This window comes from Gorilla gorilla, chromosome 19, assembly GCF_029281585.2.
Source record: "Gorilla gorilla gorilla isolate KB3781 chromosome 19, NHGRI_mGorGor1-v2.1_pri, whole genome shotgun sequence".
Classification (NCBI taxonomy): domain Eukaryota; kingdom Metazoa; phylum Chordata; class Mammalia; order Primates; family Hominidae; genus Gorilla; species Gorilla gorilla.
Genome location: NC_073243.2, coordinates 39,388,299 through 39,412,503, shown reverse-complemented (window position 1 = coordinate 39,412,503; position 24,205 = coordinate 39,388,299). Strand labels below are relative to the sequence as shown.

General features: G+C 40.1%; 2 protein-coding genes across 7 annotated transcripts in view; one reads left to right on the top strand and one right to left on the bottom strand.

Moving 5' to 3' along the window:
* The window catches only part of MRPS27 (mitochondrial ribosomal protein S27), a 100,535-nt gene extending 76,610 nt beyond the window's left edge, over positions 1 to 23,925 (bottom strand). The window contains exons 1-3 of one of the 4 annotated variants that reach the window (XM_004058678.5): positions 23,784 to 23,925; positions 17,699 to 17,776; positions 1,547 to 1,617 (exon numbers count right to left, since the gene is read on the bottom strand). In XM_004058678.5, the coding sequence (XP_004058726.4) occupies positions 1,547 to 1,617; positions 17,699 to 17,776; positions 23,784 to 23,856 (222 nt within the window). In that variant the 5' untranslated portion in view covers positions 23,857 to 23,925. The remainder of the gene's footprint in view (positions 1 to 1,546; positions 1,618 to 17,698; positions 17,777 to 23,783) is intronic. The other 3 variants (XM_055367029.2, XM_055367031.2, XM_055367030.2) reach the window with 3 other exon arrangements.
* The window catches only part of PTCD2 (pentatricopeptide repeat domain 2), a 39,021-nt gene continuing 38,386 nt past the window's right edge, over positions 23,571 to 24,205 (top strand). The window contains exon 1 of one of the 3 annotated variants that reach the window (XM_055367027.2): positions 23,571 to 24,014. In XM_055367027.2, the coding sequence (XP_055223002.1) occupies positions 23,843 to 24,014 (172 nt within the window). In that variant the 5' untranslated portion in view covers positions 23,571 to 23,842. Of the gene's footprint in view, positions 24,144 to 24,205 lie in introns of all 3 variants that reach the window. The other 2 variants (XM_004058681.4, XM_063700693.1) reach the window with 2 other exon arrangements.

The window sequence follows — 24,205 nt, the reverse complement described above, 5'->3', positions numbered from 1 at the left end:
GTAAACCTATGATTCCTTTACCAACAAACTCTCCCTTCAAACCATAAAATCTCTGAGTATGCTCATTAACTATGGTCCAAATAAACAAATAAAAAGGATTATTCCAAACACAGATTCTATTCTAAAATAGAGACTCAGAGGCAAAAAAGAAAAAAAAAGTGTAGAAGACAATGCATGTTGTGAATATAATGAAAACCTCATAAAAGAAAGAGAGGAGAGTAAAAAGAGGGAGACTTTCTAAAAATGCCTAGCACTTCTGGACTTGACTTAGAAATCCATTAAGGGCATATAAAATGTGGTTCAAACACAGAACCTGAGCTTGAGAAACAGCTCTGATTGTTTGCTGTATGGCATAAACAGATGGCATAGCCCCTCTGGGACGTGGTTGCTCCATCTGCATAAATAGGATAAAGGCACTGGCCTCGAAGAGTATAAGGCACCAATGAGAAAATGTACATAAAAACTGTAAACCTTGAAGTACTACCTAAATAAATACCAGGTATTATGGCATACAGAAGTTTTACCCATCATGTAAGGGACGAAAAATGGCCTTTCCATTCTCCTCCAATATGCCAATTATGAGTCTATTAAATGTAACTTACGACCAGTAAAATTATTTCTCAACTAAAAGGCAGAAAGAAAGGACCAGGATTCAAGAGAAAGGTAATTTCTTTCCTCTCTCTCTTCCATATTTAACAATATTTTAAATTTTATGGTGCCATTAATTTCTGTAAAAAGTTTTCACCAGCTAAAATCTCATTTTAGCATCCCATTATTCCCTGGGAGGAAGATGCAACCGTACCCATGCTGAAAATGAGAAAATTGAGAAGGATCTCATTGCCCAATGTCATAAAGTGAATTCATGATAAAGACAAGCCCAGGTATATTTGAAGCAGGCAACAGAAGAGAACCTAGATATCTGGGTTTGAATCTCAGTTTTTCCACGCTTACAAGCTGTGTGAACTTGGGAAAGTTATTAAACCATGTCTTACATAGACTGCTTATTGCATAGGGAGCCATGAGAATTAAAAAAATAATGTATGTTAAGGAACTAATACATTCAAAACTGGCATAGAAGGTGCTCAGTAATGGTTACTATTCCTGATTCCTAACCTAACATTATTCTTCCACCCATCACTCTGCTGCAGTTTAACTTTAACATTAATATCCATTCTTTTACAGACTTTCTTGGCTACCAAAAACACTTCCAATACTACTGGGTAAATATCATTACTTTGAAGGATGTATCAACTTAAAAAAACTGATGGTATCATACAGCAGAATGTCATATCCTGGAAAAAATAAATCAGATACACAAAACTGATTACTGATATCAGAATCTGGTAAATGTATTACCTTTTATTTCAGCCAAAGAAATTTGCTATTACAGTATAAAATATCTATTAGTAACTATAAAAACATACCATACTCTCAAAAAATATTTCCTATGCAAACTATTTTTTATTTACACAGCCTCATCTACATGAAGGGCCTTTCTGGCTTTCTTCCTTGTTCTTGGAAAATATATATGTTAAAATTTTCTTACCCGTGATATTGTTAAAGAACTAACAGGCAACTTTCTCTCAAATGTCTTATCCATTAAAGATGCAAGATCAGCTGTGAAGACAAAAAAAGAAAAAAAACCTTGTTAAAGATACATATTTTTTTTACAATTCTTGCCAGATGGCTGCCAACATGAAGTATTAAAAGAGACATTCTTTCTTGCTTTTTAGAAATTATTTTTATACAAATTAAAGAGGAAAAAAGAATATTCTTTAAAACATTTAAAAAATGATTTAATTGGGTTGAGAATTATTTTAAAAAAACTTTTTAGCATGTATTTTGCTTTTAAAAAATGGATCAATTTGAAAACCTAGGAGATGCTACTCTGGACATTGGCCTTCAGAAAGAATTTATGACTAAGTCCTCAAAAGCAATTGCAACAAAAACAAAAATTGACAAGTGGGACCCTAATTAAACTAAAAACCATCAACAGGGTAAACAGACAATCTACAGGATGGGAGAAAATATTCACAAACTACGCATCTGACAAAGGTCTAACACCCAAAATCTGTACAGAACTTAAACAATTCAACAAGCGAAAACCAAATATCCCCATTAAAAAATGAGCAAAAGACATGAACAGATACTTCTCAAAAGACATACAAGCAGTCAACCAACATAGGAAAAAATGCTCAACATCACTAACCATCAGAGAAATGCAAATAAAAACCACAATGAGATACCATCTCACACCAGTCAGAATGGCTATTATTAAAAAGTCAAAAAATAACAGATGCTGGCAAGGCTGCAGAGATAAGGAAATGCTTATACACTGTTGGTAAGAATGTAAATTAATTCAGCCACTGTGGAAAGCAGTTTGGAGATCTCTCAAATAACTTAAAACAGAGCTACCATTTGATCCGGCAATCCCATTATTAGGTACATACCGAAAATAAAATAAAATATTCTACCAAAAAGACATATGCACTCGATGTTCACCGCAGCACTACTCACCATAGCAAAGACATGGAATCAACCTAACAATGGTGAATTGGATACAGAAAATATGGTACATATACACCATGAAATACTACACAGCCATAAAAAAAAATGAAACCATGTCCTTTGCAGCAACATGGATGCAGCTGGAGGCCATTATCCTAAGTAAATTAATGCAGGAACAGAAAACCAAATACCACATGTTCTCATTTACAAGTGGGTGGTAAGCACTGGGTATACACGGACATAAATATGGGAACAGCAGACACTGGGGACTCCTAGAGGCAGGAGAGAGGGAAGGGGGCAAGGGCTGACAAACTACCTATGCTTAGTACCTGGATGATGGAATCACTTATACCCCAAACCTCAGTGCCATGCAATATACCCATGTAACAAACCTGCACATGTACTCCCTGAATCTAAAATGAAAGTGGAAATAAAGAAGTCCAATATAATTAGCTCATGAGAGAAAAAAATAAAAGAAAAAAAAAAGACCTGGGATGGGGAGGGGCGGGGAAAGGATCAATAAAATATTTCTGGAAGGAGACACAAGCAAGTGTATTTCCTGATAGGTTCCCCCCAAAAAAAGAAATTAGATGATGGGAGATCCAGGGAAGAAGACTCTTCACTGCTTACGCATTTATTCCTTTTGTATTTTGAAATATATTAGCTATATATCAGGTTATAGGTGTATATTAGCTATTCAAAACATTTAAAAATTGAAATTTATCAAGTGACTTTTATACCTACCCTGAACAAATCAGAGCAGCACTCTGGTTATCCTTAATGATTTTTGGCCTGAATGATTCCTATTTTGGTTCCAGAACATCCATAGGAATACTTGGTATTTCTGAGATCACACTTTTATCTCAGAGTCTGAAAATATCTGAAATCCTAGGCAGCATACTCTCCAAAATGTTTACTTCACATCTTGTCATTGCTTTTCAAATTTACAATATCCTCTTTCCCCTTCTCCTCACTCTCAGCTCACGATTTTGTGTCTCATTTCACTGAGAAAACAGAAGCAATCCAAAGAGAACTTTATCCTTTTAGCATCATGTCTACCAGGTTACTAGCATCTGTGCCCATATTCTGTGTCTTCTATTCTGTTACAAAGGTTGAATGGTGTTAAACAAAAAAGCCCTCCCTTGCCCTCATATTTCCTACCATTATGGCTCCTTTTCTCTGCTCCTCTTAACAGCAAGACTGCTAAAAAGAGTCATCTTAGATACAGCTGTTACTACCTCCTGAGCTTCCAGTCTTCAACACATTCCATTGACACCAATAACCACTGCCACACTGTTAAAATCCAGTGGTTAATTTTCTGTTCTCATCTTACTTGACTTCTATCATTTGATACAACTGACCATTCTATCCTTCACAAAATATTCTCTTTTTTCTCTCCTTCTTGGGTTCCTTTGCAGGATCTCCTCTTCTTGACTTCTAAACATTGGAGTGCCTCTAGGACTCAGTAGTAGACTGCAGACTTCCCTTCTCCATCTATGCTCGGTCCCTAGGTGATCTCATTCTCTGCCATGCCTTTAACCATCACCTACAGATGGTTGGCTCCACATGTACATACCTACCCTGACTTCTCCCTTTAACTCCAGACTTGCATTTCCAATTACATAGGTGATATTTCCATTTGGGTGTCTAATAGGTATCTAAACATCACATGTTCTCTTATTTCCTCAACCTTCCACTTTCAATCTGCTTTTCCTATCTCAGTAAATGACCACCACATTGGCTGGTTTACTGAGGCCAAAAATGTAGGCATCATCCTTGACCCCATTCTTTTCACACTCTATAACCAATCTGTCAATAAATCCTATAGGCTCTAGATTTGAAAAATAACTATATATTTCTCATCACCACTACTGCTAAGCCACCAGTATCTCTCATCTCCTGACCTTGTTTTAACTACTGTCCCCACCCTTATTATCTAATCTCCACCCAGCAGTCTGAGTGAGCCTTTTAAAAGATAAATCAGCCAATCAGGATAAAAACCAATAAAGCTAATCTGTGTTGTTTTTCTGTCTCTTACACTAAAAATAAAATCCATATAATTACTAATATACACATTCTCAGTCCCTAGAACAGTTCCATAAAAGGCACCTAGTAAATACCTAAAGAAATGAATCAAAGGAAGAAAAGGAAGAAAGAAAAAAGCAATTGGGTTTTCAAGGTTTGTTTACTCCCTGGTGGAAGAAATTGGTATCAAGTAATAAGGACACACCAGAAATGATCAAGTAATAAGTATTTGTTGAAAACCTATTGTTGTGCATTTAACCATTTTTTCCTCTCTTTTTTCCCTGAGGGATTGATCTCAATGACTCAGTACCTACTGGGGGAAAACAACTTTAGAACTTGATACGATATGAAAGCAATTAGCTTTTCTTATGACTATCTTAAAGGAATTGAAGCCAAGTGATTAAAGCAAAATAAAAACAAAAAAGTCCTTAAACCCCCTTCACACTAAGGCAACTTAATAGCATTAAATCTACTTGCTTACAGATGTTAAATGTCTCTCTCATAATAGCAAATCTTTTGATCATTTCATAATGAAGGCTTCTGTGTTTAGATGAGAGGCAATATGAGAAATTACCTCCCTCTACCTGAAATTTACAATTTAACTTAAAATACCAAGATCAGGATCTATGGCCTAATTAAAATGAAAAACCCATCATTTCTTTGTGGGTTTCACATCATGCACAATGTATAACCAAACTCTGGAATGAGGTGGCTTCACTGATCACCTCTGTAGTGTGGTAACTCAAGATTGCATGTGAATCCTTCGCACCAAGGCATCTTTAGTCAAGTGAAATTGGCCTCAGAAAAGGTAACAGCTGCAGAGCCAGCATCTAATGAATAACATTTGCATTTTCCAAGTCAGAGAAAGGTTTGCTGCTAAATATATTATGTGGCCAATCACCTCACAGTATAGCACTGCCATGATGAATGAGGCAGAAAACTGCACAGAGCAGGAACGGCCAGGAAAGCTGGGACAGCTGCGGCGTGCAGAGGGCCAGCGCCACAGGCTTCTGGACTGTGGGCTTCCACAGTCAAAATCCCACCTCATGTTTCAGTGAGGGGCCAGCAGATGCCCAGGTTTTGTTCAAAGAGATGTGCCAAAGAAGATACTTTTTTGCTTGCTATTCAGCTCCTCAGGAATACATACTGGCTGATGGTTGTGGACAACAGACTATATGGGAAAATGGATCTGAAATTTGAATTCTTCATTTAACAAAACTTGAAGCTAGACAGACAATGTGGAAGTATGTCCAGAAAATAAAATGTATACTAAAAATGCCCATCCCATTTGAAGAAAGCAATACTATTAACGATCTCAGAATATACAAGATTGTATTGAGAACCCTGCACTATTCCCAGTAAGAGTGCCATGGCCCACAAGCCTGGGTGAGGATTCAGATTGCCTGAGGGGCTTTAAAACTTCAGATTCCTAGGATTCTTTTCACCCAGAGGGAGACTCTAATTCCCTGGGTTTGAGGTAGCGCTAGAGACTTAAACAATAGCCCCAGAAGATTGTAGCCAATCAAGCATGTCAGTTATGTTTGGGAACAACCATGGGAGGGAACACAAAAGAAGTCTTAGATGTTGCTCCTAAGCTCAAAGAAGATACTGAATAGGAATTCCATTGCTGGAATAAAAGGAATTAAATATCTTTAACAAATTCCTCCTACTATAAAAATAAAACAGAATATCAATTTTCCCCCAAATATATGACTGAGCTTTCAAGAAGGTAGATGTAACTGTCAGAGGCCAAAGGCAAGATGGAAACATAAACTTGGAGTGTTTAGAGGAGCAGTCCCTTTGAGGGGAGCAGTCCTTTTGAGAGCATGTGATGATCTACAGTGATGGAGAGCTTTAGTTTCAGTGACTTATGGGGACAGAGGATAAAACCAATACTTGTAAGATGAGAAGCTCGTTCAGAGATCCTCAGGTAAAGCCAGGACCACCTAAGGGAACTACACCTGAAGTGAAAAGGTAAAACTTATCACTACAATAATGCACCCTAAAAAGTAAACAACCGGGACACTTGTCCCCTGAAGATTATAAACTACAAAGTCAGCTCTCATGCCTCTTTGGGGATTTAATCCACTCTTCTTTTGTGATCCAAAATATACCAAGCTGAGAATTTTGTTTAAAGAGTTGACTTTACTATATAAAATTCTAAAAAAATGTGAACTATTCTATAGAGACAAAAAAGCATATCCATGGTTGCCCGGGAATTTGAGGTATAGGGCCGGAAGCGGAAAGAGAAAAGGGTTAAAGAATAGGAGAAAACTTTGGCAGGTGACACATATGCTCATTATCTTGATCGTGGAGATGACTTTATGGACATATACACCTGTACATTGGTCAAAACTGATCAAATTGTACATTTAAATATGCATAGTTTATTTTATGTGAAGAATACCTCATCAAAGCTGTAAAAAGTAAACAATGAATAAGTTAAAAAGCAGGTTAGACACAGGTGAAGTGAGAGTGAACTGAAAGGCAGATAATTACACAGAATGCTGCAAAGATAAAAATGAGAACTGTAAAAGAGCAAAGATATAGAAATATGAATAAGAATGTATGATGAGACAATGATGAGAATTTTTTAGAATTGATAAAAAATATAGGTTTCTAGATTCAGGATATGTATACAATCTCAAGTCAAAAAAGTAAAATTATTATTTCAAAAACGATGAATGAGAGGATCTCAAAAGTGGCCAGAAAGAAAAGAGAAATTACAAAGAAAGAAACAACTATACTAACAGGTGTTTTCTCAATAGGAATGATAAAATCCAGAAAATAGAATAAAATGTTCAAAATGTTGCAAGTATAAACTATCAACCTAAAATTGCATATCTAGCAAGATTATCTTTAAAAAATAAGGGCAAAATACGGGTATGCTGGCATGTGCTTGTAGACCCAGCTACTCAGGAGGCTGAGGTGGGAGGATCACTTAAGCCCAGGAGTTGGAGGCCAGTGTGGGCAACACAGCAAGACCTCATCTCAAAAAAAAAAAAAAAAAAAAAGAAAAGGGCGAAATGAAGACATTTTTGGACAAACAAAAACAGAAAATGTATTAGCAACAAATACTAAAGGAAATTTTTAGAACTCAATAAAATTGGTTAAATTGGGGGGGAACTGACTTTAAAATCATGTTATATGTGTTTTAAAGGATAAAACTTTATTATTAGACAAGAGCATATGGTTAGATGTGTGTGTGTGGACCTAAGGTGTCCTAAAGCATAGTAGAGTGTGATGAGCATTACAATTTAAGCTAGATATGCATTTTAGAAGTTAAAGGGCAACAATCTCTAAAAAAGTAGAGGATATAATCTCCAGACCAGTGGAGCGGAAAAAAATCGTAAAAAACAAAAACAATCCAAAAGTAAAAATCAATCCAAAAATAAAAAAGATGAAACCAATCACAAAATGTGACAGAAATAAATCCAATTATATGGGTAATCATGAAATGACAATGTAAATAGACAAAATTTTCTAGTTAAAAGATAATGATTGCCAGATTTGTTAAAAATATAAAAGCTAGCTATATAAATCATATAAACACAGAAGAGTTGAAAATTATTAAAAACACACTAGGAAGCCAAAATAAAGCTGGTACAGTTGTATTAATATCAGACACAATACATTACAGGCAAAAAGCAGTTTTATAGATTATGTGGGTCACTACATAATGACCAAAAATTCATTTTGCCAAGATAATTTTAACCTGGTGCACACCAAAGTAACACAGCTTCACAGTACATAACCACAAAATCTGCAGTACAGATGTGTTGAAAAACAAGCCTCTTAAAAAAGAATGTGGTCTCTGGGGCAAAGTTGTGATAATGAAGGTCACTGAAGAAAAATATGAATCCTTTATTGAATCCTTCTAGCTTCAGGTGAGAAATGGTTTCAGTTTTTCTTTTCTACATAACTGCACATTACTGTTAACCTTTCAGGCAACACTAAACTCTTTCTGGGCTTATGGTCATCTGCATACCTTACCTAATTTATATAATAAAGAAACAGGTACAGATTATTATTGTCCTTCCTAGAAGAACTGATCTTGAAAAATACAGGCTGAAACTGTTTTTGTTTCCCACATTTTAAAAGAAAAACGAGGACACATGACATATATCATGCATTGAATATACAGAAGGAAGTATGGAAAACTAGCCTAGCAACCAATTTGGACATAGATTTTTAGACTTCCTTCTATTTGTCTGTCACCAGAAGCTTTAACATAAATAAATCCAATAAAGGAAAAACATGAAATCAAGCTTTGTGTACATATATACTAATGAGACTAAAGAACGGTGATGTGCACAAGTCAGACCCATCTCTAGAACCTGGCAAATATGAAAACTGGAAAATGAATAGATGCCACAGAGATGCAAATACAGAACTGACAAAAGTTAAGAAAGCAGACTTCAGAAAATCTCCATCAGGCCTCAAGAGCAGGATCTGAAATATTCATGCAAAAAGCCAAAGGCCTCTACAGCTGAAATGACACAGCAAAACTAAATCTCAGCTAAAATGGAACAAGTGTCTGTAAGAGACAGACCTGAATGCAAATGTGTCAAGGAAATACTCTTTGGATTCAAAAAGGAGGTTCTCCAAAAACAAACCAACAGAAAACAAACCAACAAACCAAGAGAAACCAACACAAACAAGCAAAACAGTAACCCAAACCAAAATGTGTCCCATACTTTGTGATTTGAAAAATCAGAAATAAAATATTTAATCCAGTAGGGCTCATGAATCCTGAATTCAGCTCAAGTCACCTGAGTGCTCGCTCCTTGTCAGAAAGACTCAAGAAAACTTCCTCTCATGGAACTCAGGGAGCTTCCCCATGAGGCCTGCCCTCCTACCAACACCCTACCCAGTTCCCCAGTGGTTTTCTCCTGAGTCCTGGTCACAGTGGATCCTATTCTGTTAACTAGTAAATGTTGATAACTTTTACCCTGTACCTCCCCAACAAATCAGCAAGTTAGTGGAGGAATTTCAGAGACAATGCTTTAACTCAGTGTTTATTTTAGCCACAGGGAAGCCCAGTACAGAAACAATCAAAAGTTGAAATGCGATTGAAGTAGGAAAGCCCAGGGCTCTACAGAGCACAGTTGAACTATGGCCCTATCAATAAAAGTATCAACAGCAATGGATTAAAATGTCTCAATTATTTAAATCTATGAGTTCTTAATGACATTTTTAAAAGTCCTCATTCATCATTTTTGCAAGTTATTTTGAAAGCTAACTCATATACAAACTATTTCAGGGTAAGTAAACTGTTGATGAATGGAAGTTCTGTCATAAAAATTTCCTAGATAATAAATGAAAAGAAATGATAAAATTTAAACAGCAATAGTATGCAGCTTCAAATGAAATAACAAATCTAAGTAAAGATCATGAATGGCCTTTAACTTCGCAGAGGGGCAACCAAATGCTGTGTGCTTATTGACAAAAGTAAACACTTACTATGAAGTATTTATACCAAAAGACAAAATAAAAAGTCCTGAATCTGATCAAGCCCCTTTCTCCAACTACCAGTTTCACAGGACATATGGAAGGCAGAAGAGCACGCTAAACACCACAATAAGGATGAAATCAGCAAATCTAGAATGTGGGAAACTCCAAAAAAGACCTGTTTTGTTCAATAAATAAATTGCAAGAAACTTACAAACTAAGATAGTTGAGACAACACATTGCAAGGTATGGACCTTATCTAGATCACATTTCGACAAACTAAATTAAAAAGAAATTTATAAGACATTTGGGAAAATGTGAACATTAATGGAATATTTAATATTACAGAAGTACTAGTTTTTTAGAATAGTATGATTAGTTACGTTTTTAAAAATCCTTATCTTTTAGAGGTACATATCAAAATACATATAAAATAACCCGATAATTAAGTTTGTTAAAAAGTAATCTGGTGAACAGGTGGGGAGTTGATGAAACAACACTGGTAGGGAATTGATAATTGCTGGAGCTGGGTGACAGTACACAGGGGTTTATTCTACTCTCTCTACTTCTGTATGTTTCTATTAAAAAGATTCAGAAAGAGTTAACGGGGGCACATAGCAACCAATTGTATTATACGAGCCTTTATTTGAATCCTGATTCAACCAAATCATAAAAAAAAAATTTTGAGAGTATCAGGGATACCTGAGCCAGGAGCGGTGGCTCACGCCTGTAATCCCAGCACTTGGGGAGGCCGAGGTGGGCGGATCACGAGGTCACGAGTTCGAGACCAGCATGACCAAAAAAGGCGAGACCCCATCTCTGCTAAAAATACAAAAATTAGCCGGGCATGGTGGCGGGCGCCTGTAATCCCAGCTTCTCGGGAGGCTGAGGCAGGAGAATCGCTTGAACCCAGGAGGAGGAGGTTTAAGCGAGCTGAGATCGTGCCATTGCACTCCAACCTGGGCGACAAGAGCAAGGCTCTAAGAAAAAAAAATAAAATAAGAAACAGAGTATCAGGGATATCTGAACACTAACTGGATATTTCGTGATATTTACAACCCTATTAATATTTTAGGTGTGATAACGGTATTGAAAAGCACCCTTGTCTTTTGGAGATCTGTATCAAAATATTTACGGATGAAATGACTTACTGCCTGGGATCGCCTTCAAAATTAGCCAAAGCATCGGGATGGGGAAACAGTAATAAAGATAAAATAAAGACTAAGAGCTGATAATTGTTGAAGCCAGATGATGGGTAAAGGGGGCTCCTTATAACAAGGTGTCTACACCTTCAAATGTTAAAACATTAAAAAAAAAATCTGTGGCGTTAGAAGTCAGGATACCGGTTACCTTTGGAGAGAGTAAGTGGGGGCCGCAATAAGGGCTTCTGGAGCGGTAGGAATGCTCTTGCTTCCTACACAGGTTTACTCGCTTTGTGGTAATTCATCAATGTCTATATTACGACTTGCACACTTTTCAGTATGTATATTATACTCCAATAAAAAAGTATTTTAAAGAAGAAATCGACTACTTTAATGTAGGCGGAAGATCCTATGGTAGAATCTCAGGTACTACAGCAATCACTGAGAAAGCTTTTTGGGCAGAAAGGAAAGTGAGGCTCTCGCCCGTTTTCCTCCTCTCCACGGTGGAACTGGCAGCGGCCCTGGCTGGCTGCTGAGAGCGCGGAACGGGGCGGCGTTCTGACGTTCGCGCCGGGGCCCTCTGGAAGCAGCGCGGGCGCAGGTCCTAGACAGCGGCATTGGCGTCCACCGCGGCCCCGGCGCTGGGAAACTGCCCTCACGCTAGGGCCCTCCCCGAGGAGCTCTCTGGCACATTCAGCCACGAGGACGAAGAGACGGGGCACCGGAACCGCACGCCCACCCCGAGAGGCCAGAACCTCTCTCTCGCCGTACTCCCCGGCAAGGCACGCCTCAGGGGAGACGGCGCTCTGGCACATGAAGCCCACACCCACACGCCGCAGTGTCCCTTGCTGCCTCGCTCTCCAATGGGGATGGGAGCGGCGAAAGCCTCATATCGGCCCTCCTCCGTCCCCCAATCAGCGAGCCCGCTTCGAGCACCTCACGGCCCTCCGGCTGGCGGCGCCCAATCACAGCGCTCCACATGCTGGGCGCGGCCCTGCGCGCGCACGCTACACGACAGCCCCGCGCCCACTCGCCGCGTTCCATCCACGGGGCGGCGGATTCCCGCAGGGGCCACACTGCCACCTACTGTCCCATCTCCAGAGCTGGAGCCACGGGCGCTCTCCCTACCATGCGGCCTCCCTGCTAAGTGCCAGTAGCTCAACCCAAACGCTCAAATAAAAATGAGAGAAAACAAGTAGTGCTGTCGAGTAAAACCGAAAACAATGTCCATTTTGAAAAAAGCGGCAATAATTACCTTCCAGTACACAGTAGGAAAAAGTCTCAAAAGCTTTCTTTGTTCCAAGCAGTGTGAGTTCCAAAACATTATTTCACCTCACACGTTTTATATAGGGCTAAAAACAAGGGGCTTAGGGACTCCTCAGTGCACATATTTCTGAAGCACCTGCATGTCAGACGGAGGCAGGCATTACCATCATCTCTAATTTATTGGCACAGAAACCGAGTGTGACAGCTGAAAGCCGCAGAACTGGGACTGACACCCAGAAGTCGGCCTCCCAAGTGCAGACTTCAGCACATCATACACAAGGAAGGCACAAAGTGCTGAAAGAATATAGGGCAGGAAACATCGATTCTGACTGGAGAGATTCAGGATGTACAAAGATATTCTAGGCAGAGGGGACAGCTGTCTCGGTGGCAGGAAAAATTCAGTAAATGGTGGCTAGTACTGCTTTTCCAAGAAAACTAGTCTTAACTGAGAAAAGGGAACAAATGTCTCTATGTGATATTTACTCATTGCAGACTTTTTTTTTTTGAGACAGAGTCAGCTCTGTCGCCCAGGCTGTAGTGCAGAGGCGTGATCTCTGGCTCACTGCAACCTCTGCCTCCCGGGTTCAAGCGATTCTCCTGCTTCAGCCTCCATTGTAGCTGGGATTACAGGTGTGCGCCACCATGCCCGGCTAATTTTTGTAATTTTAGTAGAGGCGGGGTTTCACCATGTTGGCCAGGCTGGTCTTGAACTCCTGACTTGATCTGCGTACCTCAGCCTCCCAAAGTGCTGGGATTATAGGCATGTGCCACTGCGTGCAGCCCCGCTGCAGATTATTATACTCATTATTTGGCAAACAGTTACTGCTTACTCAGGTATCCATGACAATGTTCCCTGGATTTGTGTGACTGACTATACCCAACACCAAGACACCAAACCTAGTGGCCTCATTTCCTAATCTTCCCTACATACCTAGGAAAGTGTTAATAGGCTTTCCTGGAATTCGTCATTCCCTTATCTGTACTTCACTGCACTTTGCTTATAATTCACATATGGCACATCCGAACACGCCTTGCTGTATAACTGAGTCCATACTGGTCTGATCACTAGAACAGTATAGTATTGGCCCTACAGAGCATTTTAGGATATGTGGAAGTTGTTCTTGATTGTCACAATGACTGAAAGGCATTACTGGCACTTAATGGACAGAAAACAGGGAATTCAGATGACCTGCAATGCTGAGACTGTCCCATACATCAAAACACTGTCTCTAGTGGGAGCCAGGGCTCTCAGTATGGAAGACGGGAGATACAAATATGGACTGGAGCAAGGCAAGAAGAATCCCATGGGGATGAACTTGGGATTGGTGGGAACTCAGTATCTGCAAAATATATATAGTATATGTACATGCATATGTGTACATGTATGTTTATGTGTATGTGCATTCATTTTTTTTCCAGAACTGTTCACTGAATGGGCCAAGCAGCAAAAATTTCACAGTAGCAAAAGGACACCTAGCACCTAGATCTTGGTTTCTAATGCCATTCCTCACCAAAAGTAACCAGAGCTCCTTGGAGAAATGGCTGATTCCAGGGCTAGGCCAGGAAAGGTACACAGTGAGCCTGAAACACCTTGTTATATGAGAGAAAGTAAGTTATCAAAAAAGAGGGGGGTGGGGGGAAATGGAAGCCAGCTTGAAAGGGCTTCTATCAGCCAAGTCTGGGATATTTAGACCACCAAAATAACTGAGGAGGGTAATGAATCATTTAAAAAATTCACGAATTGATGATTTAAACATAATGCATGATAATAAACAGATAAATGAGAAAGAAATGAGAGAAAAGGAAGAGTTCTTGCTTATAGTAGAATACTGAGTGTTAGCTAGTAAATCTGGAGAAATTTTCAGAGTTGGAAAATCATTACTTTGCAACCATTATAGTAAAGACTGATTCAGGCTAAAGCCATGAATGGATGCTAAATCTAAGAGCAAACTTTTGAGAAACAACATATTTGCATTATATTAAAGTCTCTCTCCGAGAATAGCCTATTAATCAGAAGGGAGAAAAACAGTAACTCTGCAGTGGAGAAATCAGACACAGTTGACTAGGTTATCAAAATTGACATCACCAGTGAAGGCATATGGTATCAGGTATGTCCACATGTGATACCCTGGCAGGGGCACAACATCACTGAGAGTATTCTGGCTGGGGAAGCATAACAATGAGAAAATAGCAGAAAAATCCAAAAAAGAGGAATATTCTATTTAAAAAAAGAGATTGGGTTCTTTAAAAATATATAGGACAATGTCGTAAGAAACAAAGAAAGGATAAGGAACTATGATTCTAGACAGCATCCTGTACTGGAAGAGGAAAAATGCTATGAGAGACCCTATTATTGGGTCAATTTCCAAAACTGGGATATGAATAGTAAAGTATTATATTAATGTCAAAATTTCCAAAGTTGGTAACTGTGCTATGATTATACAATAGAATGTCCTTATCTCAGGTAATGTACATTGAAGTATTCAGGATAAAGAGCTATAATATATGAAACAAACTCCCAAATTAAAGAAAGTGTGTATACAGGGGGAAGGAGGAGAGAGAAAGCAAAAACAAATGAATCAAAATGGTAACGACAGGTGAACATGAGTAAAAGTAGTGCTGTGGTTTAAATATTTGTCTCCTCTGAAACTCATGTTGAAATTTAATCCCCAGTGTAACAGTTTTGAGAGGCCAGTGGATCATAAGGGCTCTCCCCTGATGAATGAATTAATCAATTCATGGACTAATGGGTTAATGGATTGATGGGTTATCATGGAAGTGGGACTGGTGGCTTCATAAGAGGAAGAGAGACCTGAGCTAGCATGCTCAGCCCCCTCGCCATGTGATGCTCTGAGCCACCTCAGGACTCTGAATAGTCCTCACCAGCAGGAAGGCTCTCACCAGATGCCACCGCTCAACGCTGGCCTTCTCAGCCTCTCTAACTGTAAGAAATAAATTCGTTTTCTTGATAAATGATCCAGTTTCAGGTATTGTTATAAACAACAGAAAACAAACTAAGACAGATATAGAGGAGTTCTTTGCAGTTTTTATAAGTTTAAAATTATTTCCCGCTGGGCGCGGTGGCTCAAGCCCGTAATCCCAGCACTTTGGGAGGCTGAGGTGGGCAGATCACCTGACGCCAGGAGTTCAAGACCAGCCTGGCCAATAGGCAAAACCCTGTCTCTATTAAAAATGCAGGAATTAGCTGGGCGTGGTGGCGTGCGGCTGTAACCCCGGCTACTCAGGAGGTGAAGGCAGGAGAATCGCTTGAACCCAGGAGGAGGAGGTTGCAGTGAGCCGAGATGACGCCACTGCATTCCAGCCTGGGTGATAGACAGTACGGACTCTGTCTCAACAACAATGACAATAACAACAACAAAATTATTTCCAAATTAAAAGATTAAAAAAATTTGCCATGCCATTTGTGACATAACAATTATACCACCAAAAACAACCTGTTTATCATTAATGGAACTAACTCCATTTTTCATATAAGCAAAGTTTTTTTTATGGAAAATAAGGTGAATTTTGCAACTCTATATTGAGGGAAGACATACCTTTGAATCAATCAGAACTTTACCAAGAGTTGTTCATTCTATAAATAAAATTATGTCATTATGATAGCGCCACTCCTGGTATTTGAATTTGCCAGTATACCGCATCTCTACCCATCTACACTTCTTCCATGTCTATAATTATTCCACATTTATATGCAATATTTACCTGCTTCATTGTTTCTTACTGTAGTTTTGCCTGGACATTTGTTTACAAATTGAAATACATATTGTTTAAGTTACTTCCCCTTTGTTTCTCCTCTGTATCGTGGCGAAGGAATCATACTGATTTTCTTTTTTTTTTTTTTGAGATGGAGTCTTGCTCTGTTGCCCAGGCTAGAGTGTAGTGGCAAGATCTCGGCTCACTGCAACCTCTGCCTCCCGGGTTCAAGCGATTCTCCTGCCTCAGCCTCCGGAGTAGCTGGGATTACAGGTGCCTGCCACTGCGCCCGGCTAATTTTTGTATTTTTTAGTAGAGACGGGGTTTCATCATCTTGGCCAGGTTGGTCTCAAACTCCTGACCTCATGATCCACCAGCCTCAGCCTCCCAAAGTGCTGGGATTACAGGTGTGAGCCACCACACCCAGCCATATACTGGTTTTTAAAACAGTAAGTATAGATAGATTATATTAACTATGAATTTAGTTTCAAGATGGTAAAAGAAGAGTATGATAAAGTACTTGTTATAAGAAGGCTACCCTGGGCCTCTTATAGAGAGAATGAGACTGTAAGTTTCTCATGGAGAAGCTGCGATTACTTATCTTCAGATCTTCCACAGCTCTGCTTCAGCTGGCCTGTGCACATACACCCATCTCAGAGCTCACAGCCAACTCTGTTTGTGCAATCACATCATCAGTAAAGAAAAGGATGAGATCTTTGAAAATCCCAATAAGGTAGCCATTAGAGACAGCAATGTCTCCTGCACTTATGGGAAAAATCCATAAACACAGGGGACTTTATTCTTAACTGACATAAGCCCAAAACACAGCGAAAGAAATCTGGGGGAATATATTAGATCAGCATAGGAATTGATCCAAAAATTACATCAGTCTCATAAAACTATCACCAATCTATTTACTCTATTAATGTTCCGATGATGTTATATATACCAAAGGGCAGGCAGTACCAAAAGTCTAAAGTATGCACATTTTAAAAAACTGCTCATTGAGTCAGTGATTTCTTTTGGGGCTTGGTATTTTACAAAAGAAAGGCTGTTGTCTGTGTAATATGACATAGGGAACAGGAGAAAAGAAAGTATAATTACAAGCCCAAAGCCTGGGAAGATGTTAACCAACTGTTTCTCTAAACAGCTTACATGAGATTGTAACATTGCCTTCAAACCTGTCACCTGGTAATGAAATAGAGAAGAGTCAAAAAGGGCTCTGAAGACCACAAGAGGAGTTAAGAAAATAAAGAGATTGACAATAAGACAGGATGAAATATAAAATACGAAATTCTGTAAAACAGGCTGCATGAAAACCATATGGTAAAAATGGACAAAAAACAGAAGAAAGGAACTGTTTACATATTCTAAGGAGACTAATCATGGAGGCAAAAATGAAATATTAGAAATGAACAGGATAAAACTGATTTTGCCATGTATAAAAGTCTAACTCTTTAAGACTTAAAACATGCTTATCTGAATTGAAACATCATAAAAGCATAATTTCATATATATGTTATATGAATAAATGATGGAAGACATATGGAGTGACTGAAAATGACACATATAATAGTCCAATAGGTACCTACCAAGACAGTAATGTTCTTTTTCTCTTGCTTCCCATTTGTGGCTGTCTACATAGGCTGAAGAAAGCAGGTATCTTTTACCTGAGAAAATAGGCAATTATTTCAACACACATGGTTTTACAAGAGGTTCATTTTATATGTTTTATTAAATATATCTTCACTATCCTTTCAACTACTAGATTATATATTTTAAATAATCTAATACAGTACAGCAACCAATATCGCATAGTTGACAATTCAGTGAAGAACAAAATGCATTCAACCCCTAACAAGTGGAAGATGCAGAAAAACAGAATTTTCACAATAATTTTTTTAATAAAATAAACAGGGTCTTGCTATAATGCCCAGGCTGGAATGCAGTAGCTATTCACAAGCACAATCCCACTACTGATCGGCACAGGAATTTTGATGTGCTCAGTTTCCAACCTGGTTCACCCTTCCTGAAGCAACCTGGTAGTTCCCTGCTCCTGGAACATCAATCATCATATTGATGCCAAACTTAGTGTGGACACTTGATCGGTATTGTGCACTATAGCCCAGAACTCCTGGGTGATCCTCCTGCCTCAGCCTCCCAAGTAGTTAGCATTACAGACACATACCACTGCGCTATGCCCATAATTTTATGGATAAAACTGCTAATTTTGTTCCTATAACTTTAAGACTAGGAGCCACTTGTTGCTAGTAAATTATAATCCAGGCAAGCCCTAGAACACCTTCTTAGAACCAAAAACACCTGCTGACTGTTGCATAACTCATTAATTAAATGCTTTATAATTATTATGCCTAAAAACATTTTCATCTTAGATCCACAGGTTTCAATCATTTCACATAAAGCGAGGAGTAGTATCTTACCCAATGAGCCAGCACCCTAGTGGTAAATTAAAGAAACTCACTAAGCCAAAGCTGAGGTAACGTACAAGATAGCATACCACTATTCCTAGCTCCTGGCACAATGCCCAGCCTTTGGCAGTGTGTAACAAACATGAGCTCAAGGAGTGAATGAGAAAGAATGAATGGCAAGTTCATCAAAATTTAAAACTTTTGTGCTTCGAAGTACAATCTCAGGAAAGTGAAAGTACAACCCAAAGAACAGGAGAAAATATTTGCAAAACATTTATCCAGTACAAGACTTGTATCCAAAATATTTCAATAAATCTTACAACTCAAAAATAAAAAAGACAACCCAAATGAACGATGGGTAAAGGATTTAAACAGGTATACCTTTAAAAACATATATACACTGAGGTGGGTGGATCACTTAAGCTCAGGAGTTCAAGACCAGCCTGGGAAACATGGTGAAACCCCATTTCTACAAAAAACACAAAAATTAGCCAGCCATGGTGGCATGCACCTGTAGTCCCAACTACTCAGGAGGCTGAGGTGGGAGAATCGACTGAGCCTGGGGGGCGGAGGTTGCAGTGAGTCAAGATCATGCCACTGCACTCCAGCCTGGGCAACAGAGTGAGACTCTGTTTTGAAAAAAAAAAAGAAAAAGTAAAATATATATGTATACACACACAAATAGCTAATAATCATAAGGACAGATGCTTAACATAATTTGCCATTAGAGAAATGCAAAACAAAATCACCTGGAGAAACGAATGATACTCACTACAATGACCACCATCAAAAAACAGATAATGACAACTGCTGGGGAGGATGCAGAGAAACCAGAAACTCATACCTTACTGGAGAGAACATAAAACAGTGCAGCTGCTTTTTAAAGAATTTGGTAGCTCCTCAAAATGTTAACATGGAGTTACTCTATCACCCAGCAATTCCACTCCTAGGTTTACAACCAAGAAAAATGAAAACTTGTGTCCACAGAAAATTTGTACACAAATGTTCACAGTAGTATTATTCATAATGGACAAAAAGTGGAAACAACCCAAATATCCATCAATTGATGAATAAACAAAATGTGGTCTATCCTTACAATGGAATAGTATTTGGCAATAAAAAATGAAGTACTGATACATACTATATGGGTGAATCCTGAAAACATGTTAAGTAAAAAAGACGCCAGTCACAAAAGACCACATATTATATGATTCCATTATATGAGCGATCCAGAATAGGCAAGTCTGTAGAGACAGAAAGTAGATTCATGGTTGCTAAGGGCTAAAGGTGAGGATCAGGAAAGCTAGAGGAGAAATGGGGAACAATTGCAAATGGGCATGGAATTTCTTTTTGGGATAATGATAATGTCCTAAAATAGCTTGCGACAATGGCTCCAGAACTCTCTGTTTATACTAAAACCTTCGAATTGTATACTGCATTTGTTGTTTCTTTGTTTGTTTTTGAGATGGAGTTTTGCTCGTTGCCCAGGCTGGAGTGCAATGGTGTGATCTTGGCTCACTGCAATTTCCACCTCCCAGGTTCAGGTAATTCTCCTGCCTCAGCCTCCAGAGTAGCTGGGATTACAGGCGCCTGCCACCATGCCTGGATAATTTTTTGTATTTTTAGTAGATACGGGGTTTCACCATGATAGCCAGGCTGGTCTCAAACTCCTACCTTAGGAGATCCTCCAGCCTTGGCCTCCCAAAGTGCTGGGATTACAGGCGTGAGCCACCATGCCTGGCCTGAATTGTGTATTTTAAATGGATGAATTGTATGGCATGTGAATTATACCTCAGTAACTCTGTTTAAAAAAATAGAAAAACAGCCAGGTGCAGTGGCTCATGCCTGTAATCCCAGCACTTTGGGAGGCCGAGGTGGGCAGATCACCTGAGGTCGGGAGTTCGAGGCGAGCCTGACCAACATGGAGAAACCTTGCCTCTACTAAAAATACAAAATTAGCCAGGCGTGGTGGTGCATGCCTGTAATCCCAGGTACTTGGGAGGCTGAGGCAACAGAATCGCTTGAAGCCAGGAGGTGGAGGTTGTGGTGAGCCGAGATCACGCCATTGCATTCCAACCTGGGCAATAAGAGCGAAACTCCGTCTCAAAAAAAAAAAAAAAAAAACAGAAAAAATGACAGATAATTATGCTGAGGTCACAGCAGACCAAAAGCCCAACACAACTAGATAGCATGGGGGCTGATTAAACACAGTATTGGAATGCTGTTTTTATTCTCTACCTACTTTCCAGCTCAAACAAATAAACAAATACAAACACATCTGTGTGAATTTATACATAGTTCATTCTCTCACTGTGAGCACAGATCTTTACTAGAATAATATATCTAAATGAGTTCTACAAATTAAATAATGAGGCAACAAAAAGGTTTCCAAAGACGGTTTCAAAAGGAGAACTAAAAAAAGACTATAATTATTTAAATTAATTTCCATTTACTTTTTCGTTTTGGAAAGGGACTTTCGCTCTTGTTGCCCAGGCTGGAGTGCAATGGCATGATCTCAGCTCACTGCAACCGGAAGGTGGAGGCCTTCCGGGTTCAAGCGATTCTCCTGCCTCAGCCTCCTAAGTAGCTGGGATTACAGGCATGCGCCACCACGCCTAATTTTGTATTTTTAGTAGAGACGGGGTTTCTCCATGTTGGCCAGGCTGGTCTCAAACTCCCGACCTCAGGTGATCCACCCACCTCAGCCTCCCAAAGTGCTGGGATTACAGGTGTGAGCCACCACACCCGGCCTAATTTTATTTATTATTATAATTTTTTTTGAGATGGAGTATCTCTCTGTTGCCCAGGCTGGAGTGTAGTGGCGTGATCTTGGCTCACTGCAACCTTTGCCTCCAGGGTTCAAGCAATTCTCCTGCCCCAGGGGGATGGTTCTAGAATACCCCCTCAAATACCAAAATCTGAGAATGCAGAAGTCTCTTACATAAAATTGCACAGTATTTGCAAATAACCCACGAACATCCTCCTGCATTACTTTAAGCTGGGGTGTCCATTTTTTTGGCTTCCCTGGTCACATTGGAAGAAGAACAACTGTCTTGGGCCACACATACATAAACTACGCTAACACTAATGATAGCTGATGGGCAAACAAACAAAACAAAAAATGCTAAAAATCTCCTAATATTTTAGGTAAGTTTACAAATTTGTGTTGGGCCACATTCAAAACTGTCCTGGGCTGAGGGTTGGACAAGCTGCTTTAAGTCATCTCTAGATTACTTATAATACCTAATACAATGTAAACGCAATGTAAGCGGTTGTCATATTGTATTTTCTTTGTATTATTTTACTGTTGTATTATTTTTTATTGTTAGTTTTTGTTTTGTTTTGTAGTATTTTGATCCGCTGTTGGTTGACTCTGCAGATGCAGAATGCTCGGTTAAGGAAGCCAACTGTACTCCCGGATACCAGCTACTTGCTTACTCTCTATTTATTATCTGTTATTCTCTATGCCTTCATTCTAGCATATGCTTCATTCTAGCATAAGTAATCACCTTTCTACATTCTGGAGTCAGGACAATATCTAGATCATTGCTCAAGAGTTCTGAACTGGGAGATTAAAAAGCTGGGCCAGCTGGGCACAGTGGCTCACGCCCGTAATCCCAGCACCTTGGGAAGTAGAGGCGGGTGGATCACCTGAGGTCAGGAGTTCAAGACCAGCCTGATGAACATGGAGAAACCCCGTCTCTACTGAAAATACAAAATTAGCCGGGAGTGGTGGCGCATGCCTGTAATCCCAGCTACTCGGGAGGCTGAGGCAGGAGAATCACTTGAACTCGGGAGGCAGAGGCTGCAGTGAGCCGAGATCGTGCCATTGCACTCCAACCTGGGCAACAAGAACGAAACCCGAAAAAAAAAAAAAAAAAAAAGGCTGGGGAGGTGATGGTGGGGAAAGACAGGTCTCCCAGAATGCCCTCTGTGTGTAGTTCTTCACAGAAACCACATAAACAGAAAATAGCTACAACAGCTAATTCTTACTAAGGTGTCAAGCGTTGTGCATAACACTGCCTAATGTGTGACATTAAACGTTTTCACCAGGTCAGCCACTTAATCTTCAGAAAACTGGTGGCCAACTCTGAGGTTTCACATTGACGTTTAATGGCTGTTCCTAAAGAAGTGCGTGCTTTTTAAAAAAATAGAGGATGGGAGGTAGGTTGGAAAGGGAAGATAAGCGGCATTGGAAAAATCGAGTGTGATTATTGCATTTTTATCAAATATGTCTGTCTGGATTATGTGGTTAGAATCACTGCAAATTTGGCTTCTATAAATACTTTAAAACTTTTTTCCAATGTTTTCATTATCAGATCCACTATGCAGGCTTTGAGTGGGCTGCCATTTAGTTCAGATATCAAAGTACTTTACAAGTAACTATTAGCATTTATTATCTACACGTGGAAAACTATAGCAAAGAAAGGTCAATCAAAAGTTGTGCTCAAGGTCATCAGATAAAATGAGATTAATACTGAAAAATTCTTCCACGAAGACCAGGGGTCCAGCTAAATGTGTGGTGGTGGGAAAAATGTTCATCTGACGTCCCTCTAAAGAAACCTCAGATGGGAGAAAAATGTCCCAGCCCCAGGAATGAACACATTTAGGTTTTTCCTTTTTTTTTTTTTTTTTGAGACAGGGTCTCTCTCTGTTGCCCGGCTGGAGTGTAGTGGCGCGATCTCTGCTCACTGCAACCTCCGCCTCCCGAGTTCAAGCGATTATCCTGCCTCAGCCCCCCGAGTAGCTGGGATTACAGGCGCGCGCCACCACGCCCAGATAATTTCTTTGTATTTTTTAGTAGAGATGGGGTTTCGCCCTGTTGGCCAGGCTGGTCTCGAACTCCTGGCCTCAACTCCTGGTCTCGAACTCCTGGCGATCCGCCCGCCTCGCGTTCCCAAAGTGCTGGGACCACAGGCGTGGGCCACCGCGCCCGGCGCACATTTGGGTTTTTCGTGGTCAGCAAAAGCACGACCACCCCAACACATAAATCTGGCGAATCATACGCAAATTCCCTCATGCTATATAACCTTCCACTGCTCTTCGTACCTTTGGACAGGAACATACTGTTATTTTAGGGAAGGAAGCGGATCAGATACCTTGTCTCCTTCTTCTGCACCACCAAACACCCCAAATGGCGTCCCTAGCAATCAGATTCCAGAAACATTTCCTCTCCTCTTGAAAGCCCACCGCTCCCTTCACCCAAAAAACAGAATAATCAGGGGCCTAATGAAGCTGTCCGGCCAACCTGCAGGAGAGAGCTGAGGAAGAACCACTTGCCGCGCCAGGAGCATCGCGCGCCGCACTATGGAGGCAGCCATCTTGGAGCGTACCGAAAGGAACAGCCAACGGGTTACGGAAGAGGAAGGGGCGGGGTTACAGCTCGACCTCTCGGGGCGCCCAGAATTGGACGAATCACTTTTGTCGCTCTCGACGACAGGACCGACGCTCCGCCTCCTCGCCCCGGTTCCAGTAGTTGGTATGGTCCGAGACAGTATGGCTGCTGCATTTCGGCCCTCGAATCGAGTTCTCCTGCAGGCGCTGCAGATTTTGGTGTATCCTGGGGTGGGAGGCTCCGGCTCTGTCAGTTGCCGCTGCCCTCTCGGAGGTATCCGCGGCCTTAGCCTAGGGAAGGAGGGGAGGGATGGGAGAGAAGGGAGTGTTAGATCC